This window comes from Montipora capricornis, chromosome 13 (assembly GCF_036669925.1).
Source record: "Montipora capricornis isolate CH-2021 chromosome 13, ASM3666992v2, whole genome shotgun sequence".
NCBI lineage: Eukaryota > Metazoa > Cnidaria > Anthozoa > Scleractinia > Acroporidae > Montipora > Montipora capricornis.
In genome coordinates, this window is record NC_090895.1 from 12,468,228 (window position 1) to 12,475,727 (window position 7,500).

Here is a 7,500-nt window from a genome sequence, read left to right on the forward strand (position 1 = left end):
GTGTCTTGTTTGCAGGCAAGCAATTGAAATACTGTAGGAAGGGTTGTTTGTTTCAATAACTTTTATGCTGGAAAAGGTTTTTGTGAGATTTTTCGGATACCCTTATGGAGCTCAAGAATGGAACGTCAATTTGCAATTGGTGGTGAAAATAATTATCTGGAATCTTAAAAGCGAGGAGTAATGGACTTCAACAACAATCTTTTGCCCGTCGAGGCGTAATCAAAAGTGTGGTATTATGTACAACACTGAAACCAAATGGAAAATTCTCTGGTAACGTATGGGTTTAACAAAGACAGAGAAGGTACATGTACATGTATCGTAAGTGGATTGTCTGGCTATTTATATATATTTGAACTCAACTCTGCACATGCAGTCTTCGATAACAATAATTGGAAATTTCACCAATTCTTGTTAGATTTATTTTGTGCTCAACTCTGCACAGTCTTCAGGTAAAAAAAAAATGGAAATGTGATAGCCAAGAATTATTTGAAAGATTGGAATGTCAATTGGCAATTGGTGGTGAAAAATAAATATCTGGAATCTTAAAAGCAACAAGTAATGGACTTTGACAACAATCTTTCACCCGGCGAGCCGTAATCAAAGCAGATCAAAGTGAGCTGTATTTCTAATATTTTACCAAGTGTGGTATTATGTACAACACTGAAACCAAATGGAAATTTCTCTGGTAACTTATGGGTTAACAAAGACAGAGAAGGAATCAAACACAGATTGTCTGGCTATTTAAATTAATTTCAACTCAACTCTGCACAGTCTTTGGTAACAATTGGAAATTTCACTAATTCTTGTTATATTTGTTTTGTGCTCACCTCTGCACAGTCTTCAGGTAAAAAGATATTTGGAAATGTGACAGGCAAGAATTATTTGAAAGAAACCTTGTTGTCTATTTTGTGCTTCATTATTCAAGGAAAAGGTTCTTCAGGAAAGAGTTTGATCCTGAAAGTTTGTTTTGTTGCGTATGGTAATTTGACACATTTGGGTCTCTTGTTTTCACACATGCAGTGACATAGGAAGGGTTTTTTTCCTCTAATAGCAAATATGTTGTTTGCTGGAATAGGTTTTTGTGAGACTTTCAGCTTTTGTGAATTTTTCGTGTGTAATTTTTGAGCTTAACAAATTTGCATACGTGGGTTGAAATGTGATACGGGATTTTTGTGGTAGTGCACTGTAAGCAGTGCATGCATAAGTCACGAAAATAAACATGCAGGTCTGTTGGAAAGCAAAAAATTGTGACGCTGATGAATAATAAAGTAGCTGCTATTTCCAAAATGATGGAATTACCTGGTGATATCTAAGCTTGTCTTGTAAATTTTTGACTTTGCAGAAACAATGGTCAACCTCAAGAGTTGGGCAATTGTGATCTTTGTGTTGAATTAGCACATTTCTTTTCAAACTTTATAACACTTGAAAGAAAAAGAATTAAACTAAAGGCGCTGCAGTAACTTGATCATGGCGCCTGCTGAATTTGATGTCACTTTCGATTTTGCGATTTACTTGTGTAGCCAAAAGTACAATAACAAAATTGAACGTAGCGAGAATCTCCCAAAATGTTTTTCGCTAATAGTAACTTTTTATATTCACAGTTCAAAATTAATGCTGTTTTCATGTCGCGAATTTTGTTGCTGATGGCAAAATATTTTATTCTTGATAAACCGTCCTGAAAACTTCCTTTTGCTCTTCCTAAAAACTGTGTATCAATGTTTATTTTCTTTTGCATCAATACATGTATTTGCTTTGCACAAAGCAAGCTAACGAAATCTGTACCTTGCTTTGTTTGGTTCTATCCTTCTGTGACAGAGTGGTATATTTCTTAGGTCACCCATCCAGATACTATAACCCTGCTGGGCAGGGCTTAACGGCTGTTACTAAAAGTGGGACAGGGACGTAGGACTCGGGGACGTGAGGACGTAGGGACGTAGGGACGTAGGGACGTGGAGACGCGGGGACTTGGGGAGGTGGGACGTGAGGACGTTGGAACTCAGAGACGCATACCTGACTTTTGCGCTGAATTGTGTAAGTGTAAAATAATCTAATGTGCTGGAGAGTTTGTCAGACCAGTAGCTGATGATTTCCAGCGTCCATGGTTCCTCCTTGCCTGTTTTACCGTGAGAGCTCTGGGTACAGAATAGTTTCAACGCAAGGGGTGTTAAACGTTGTGGGCAGCTATGGAGGACTTTCCTGGTAAGTAACTGAGTTTTTAAGGGAAGCTATTGTCCTCGCAGTTATGAATGCAATTTTTGCGATTGCTCCCAACGTCAGTGGCTTCATAGCTCAGTTGGTTCGAGCGTCGCACCGGTATCGCGAGGTCACGGGTTCAAACTCCGTTGAAGTCCTGAATTTGTCAGGCTTCTTGACGCAATTGCAAAAATTGCATTTATAACTGCGAGGATAATAGCTTCACTCGAAAACTCAGTTACTTACCAGGAAAGTCCTCCATGGCTGTCCACGACGTTTAAGACCCCCTGCCTTGAAACTATTCTGTACCCAGAGCTCTCACGGTAAAATAGGCAAGGGGGAACCATGGACACTGGAAATCATCAGCTATTGGTCTGACAAACTCTTCAGCATATTAGATTAGTTTACACTTGACCATCAAAAATTGTATTTTACCAATTCAGCGCAAAAGTCAGGTGTTATTAAATTTTGTTTATCACGTCCTTGAATCCCTGCGCGTCTCCGAGTTCCGACGTCCTCGCGTCCCAGAGTCCCCATGTCCTCAAGTCCCTAAGTCCCAAGTCCCCATCCCACTTAGCCGCGCTTAACCTTGGTGAACTTTTGTATAACAAAGCTGCCAGACGCTCAGAGTGCATTCTTAAACTTGTGGTGAAAAGAAGTTGTGAGGGAACTTGAAAATGATCAACATGTCAGCCTAGAAGCCAAATGAATGTTTCTCAATTCCCTTTTATTTTCTTCAATCTTTCTGGGTTTAGTACTTTGCTAGTAACCACATGTCTTCTCAGGGGGCTATTTACCTAAGACTTCTACCATGGTACTACAATGATATACAATACCAAAACAATATGGTGTACTATAATTAGAGCTACATATCCCGCAAAGACAACTTGAATCTCCCGGAAGACCAAATGCAGCTCAGTTGACAATATGGAATATTAGGTGCTGTGTTACTGCACTACCACACGTACGCAATACATGCCAATTTTTTTTAAAGATGACAGGAATTTTTTCTTTGCGACAAATGATAAATAGGCCGGTAGAAAGGTTTTTAACCTCAGAAAAAGATCTGTTTCGTTGTTTGAACATGTGAGCCAAAGGGCCTCTGCTGGCACAACTTCTTGGTGACCCCTTAAATGGTCTTACTGACCCCCGACTCGAAAAAATGACTGGGACACTGCAGTTCAATACCACCCAACTCAGTCCCTTCTGTTTTTGAGTAACATGTACCACAGGCAACCCCGTGTATGCTCATGGAGAGTCTTGTTTACCCCTGGGTAATGGCATTTATCATGGTGTGCATAACTGCACCTATAGCAACTTCAGAGAATCATGTATTCATGTCTAATGCCTCACTTTCAGTGTGATCTTAATAATTATTATTACTACCGGTACATTGTAAATGCACTTGTTGATGTTCGGGTGGAATTAACTCGCTATCAGTCATTGCTTTATCACTTATTTTGTTGTACATCATTGTGATTTCTTTAAGGTTTTGAGAGCACACATCCTTCCACTGACCAATGTAGCCTTCAACAAGTCTGGCACAAGGTAATCTAATGGCCTGAAAGTTCATTGCACATTGTATCAGAGGCTTGTGTTTTTTGAATGTTGGATTAATAGTCATCATTACCAGCTGCAAATCAAGCTTATGCGATTAAGTGCTTGAACTGCAAAATGGACTTCCAATCTGGTGCATTTGGTTTTCTCTTTGCTTGCTGGTCCAAAAGGGGCATTACTAAACGATGAAACAGTGAAACAGCAAAACGAATTCTAACTGACAAAGATTGGATCTGAGAGTAAATGTCATTTAGGCCTACATGTAATTAGGCCTAAAACGTTATTGCCCCTAATATCAGAGTTAATCTGAATCCTAATCTTAAATCTCAATGATTAACGCCTAAAACGATATTTAATCTCAAATCCAACCTTTGTTGGTTAGTACTGGTATTTAATGTATGTTTGGGTCATACTGCCTGTCCAAAAGACTCATTTCCCATTCATATATAATTTAAATTATTAACCTGTTGTACCTCAATTCAGCCTTTATTGCTTCAAGTTTTGAAGGCAATATTTAATGAATTATGTTACAGTAAATTCCAGTGCTGAAAGTTACCTTCACTTTAAATAAAAAGACTCATTTCAGCAGAGTATTGGTAATACGTGTAGAAATGAGTGGATAACACCTTCATGTACAGTTAAGCTTGGCATGTTGAAATTGTGAGGATGGTTATAATAATATATTCATTATCTGAACAGTATTGTATAAAACAAAGTCAGGTACCATATTTTGGTAACTAATCCTGTCAATGACAAAATGAGAGAAACTCAGTTTATATTATATGGAATTTAAATTTGGAAGTCATTGTCATCATTTCTTGTAGCTACAGTGTAATTATATCATCATGATTGTTGCCTGGGGCAAAGAAGTGCAACAAAAAGTGTCCCTGGCCAATAATTTTGTTACATGTAGCTAGAGTGCACTATTTGATGAAGGCTGCTTAATTTTTATTTAGATCTTTTTTTCCATTCACTTCTCAAGTCTGGAAATTTTCCCGGGGGTGTCATGAACATTTCAAGTTTTTGAGAAAATTTGAATTGAGGATGAGGAAAACAGTGACTTTGTAGTGTTTGCTCTCTCGATCACAGACCCTTATAAATTTATTGACAGTAATAGTAGGTGGGTATGAAATAGTAGTCACACTTGTACTGTGTGGGTGAAATCCCTAGCCCTTTAAGTAGCTATTTAAATCAATGATGCAATGAAAAAAAAAAAGCTATTTCCCTTTTAAAAGGAACATGGGTTTGTAGTGGACGTAGATGTTGTTAACCTTTTCAGCGTCAAGGGCCCCCTGATTGATAAGTAAAATTGTCTGGCGTTAGACAGAGCAAACTATCTCTCTCAGGAGGAATATATCTGTTGTAGTTCAAATTTCTGTTGGAAATACTTACCAGTCTGGTTTGACCAAGAATAACATTGAGTGGTGTTAAGTACAAATCTACACAATTTACTTGTAAGCCTAAACACTTGTTCTAGAATGGTTAGCTTTCATGTAAGGGTAGGGAAACTGCCTGAAGTTTAGGAATTTGTGTTAAGCTTTGAATTTAGTGATTATAGAGTTATGCAAGCACTCTTATTAACAGTTGGGATTCCAGGAGGTGTATGACAACTGCAGGTGACATACTGCAGACTGCCTAGAATGCAAATAGTGCTGATAAACAGTATTTAAGTGCATGTATAGGCACCCATTTGATTAGCACTGATAAACAGCATTTAAGTCTATAATGCATCCGTAGACTGTGTGACTTGCATGTTAACTTGCTTAGTGCACCCTGTTGGATCGCATTACTTGCAGCCAATTGGCTCACTGGCTTGCACATTGTCGTCACTCTGACGTTTTGAGTGCCCGCCCTTCCTCAGAGCTAAACTCTTTTTTGTCTTTCACATAGTAGGACTACTTTTTCTAATGAAAAAAGCAGTGATATTCTTTCTTTTAATAAGTCATTTGGCAATATAATTTGTTGCTCAGATTTTCAAGTAACAAGAGCAGTATACAACTACCGGAAATTAGTAACCACATTACAATAATGTTACAATGTTATTATTATTTTGTACTGTAACAATATTAATAAACTTCAATTTATCTTGAAATGAAGTTATACTCATTTTTCAAAATGGTCTGTTTACAAGCTCGATGATGTAAAGGAAATTCCTTTGGAATAGTCGAAAGTAACATTTAGTAGCACTGCACAGATCTAATCTTGGAGGAGATATACATTGATTGGCGGACATTTTCTATGCATGGAATAAGCTCATTTTGATTAGTGTGTTAACAACTTTCTGGCTGATTTGTGCGTGATTTCTTGAAGCCACTTTGTCATACTTTTGTCCTCTGTGAGAAATTTGACTCCTGTTCATGGGACAAGATTTGAAACAGTTCCCATTTTGAGACTACTTTCTTGTTGTTCCTGTGAAGAGGTTGGCGTTGCTGTAAAAATCATATTCAATTCTTTTCAATTCTTCTTTTACTCTATAAAAATCTATTTCATTTATGCTATTGCATTGGCGTGAGTCTGTCATTTTATCACTGATATATTTACCACAAGTGGCTCTGGTGCCTAAATGTGAATAAATTAAAGTTTGGACCAAGAGTGGTCTGGGATTAATAAGAAAATATTCTGGTGAATAATTTAACAAGTTAGGTTGAGTATAAAGGAAAATCTTCAGATTTGTTTGAAAAGTCTGTGAGGGGTGTTGTAGAGGGAGTGGGGGTAAGGGTATGCAAGGAGGGAAATACCTGGAAGGTAAGGAAGGGGGGGGGGGGGGATAGAACTGTGAAAGAAGGGTGGGGTGGGATAGAGGTAATGGCGGAAGATGAGCAAGGGGTAGGAGAAGTAGAGCGGAAGAAAGGAATTTCGTGTTCTTTTTGAGACCCCCAAAAAACCAAGCCCCTGTTTTTTAACTACACCCCCAAAAAAGGAAAATCCCTTTTTTAGACAGTTGATGAAAATAAACCAGTATAATTAAAATTGTACCAGTTAAACTAGTTTGTACCAATTCAAAAGCAAATTATACCAGCAGTCAAAATTGAACTACAACATATCTATAGTAAGTGTCCAGCCCCTGTACAAATTTCTTCAAATTGGACAGTTTCTTTAGACAGACTGGATGTACAGCTGCCCTTCAGCAGCCAAATAAACTAAAAACTGATCAGATTGGAGCACTTTGTTTATGATACTATAATTTTAAAACTATTACAAAATTTTCCAAACACAATCATACAGTACACACAAGAGAGTCCATAATTGTTACATAATTAATACTATCAACTAAAGACAAGACTTGAGACTAGGATGGGGCAAACGTTTCTGGATCTTTATTAACCAGAAAAAAGCGAGCGAACCAGAAATTAAAACCCCCCCCCGTGGGATGGGGGGGAGGGGAAAGACTGCTCACTCGATTACAGAATGATAGCTTAGTACAAAGTTCACAAAATTTAAAGGTACAATAGACAAAGATTGATTCATGCGCGAGGTAACAGATACCAAATTTACAGCTGATATTCTACAATCTTAATTAAACCTTTTGACAAGTCAAAACAAACAAATTAATACTATCAACTAAAGACAAGACTTGAGACTAGGATGGGGCAAACGTTTCTGGATCTTTATTAACCAGAAAAAAGCGAGCGAACCAGAAATTAAAACCCCAAACCCGAATAAGATTAATTAATATGAATAAAAATTGCGACGCTATTGATGAATTCAGTAGCGATTGGCCAGTTTAGTGGTGATGGCGCGCAAAAGGGC

General features: G+C 37.8%; 2 protein-coding genes across 2 annotated transcripts in view; one reads left to right on the forward strand and one right to left on the reverse strand.

The window, feature by feature from the left end:
* LOC138028991 (dynein assembly factor with WD repeat domains 1-like) overlaps window positions 1-7,500 on the forward strand; it is a 50,212-nt gene that overhangs the window by 7,326 nt on the left and 35,386 nt on the right. The window contains exon 5 of the mRNA XM_068876649.1: window positions 3,683-3,741. Coding sequence (XP_068732750.1) covers window positions 3,683-3,741 — 59 coding nt within the window. The remainder of the gene's footprint in view (window positions 1-3,682; window positions 3,742-7,500) is intronic.
* Window positions 7,351-7,500, reverse strand: part of LOC138028992 (uncharacterized) — a 1,636-nt gene continuing 1,486 nt past the window's right edge. The window contains exon 2 of the mRNA XM_068876650.1: window positions 7,351-7,500. This exon is cut by the window's right edge and continues 941 nt beyond it. Within this exon, the coding sequence (XP_068732751.1) occupies window positions 7,456-7,500 (45 nt within the window). The 3' untranslated portion in view covers window positions 7,351-7,455.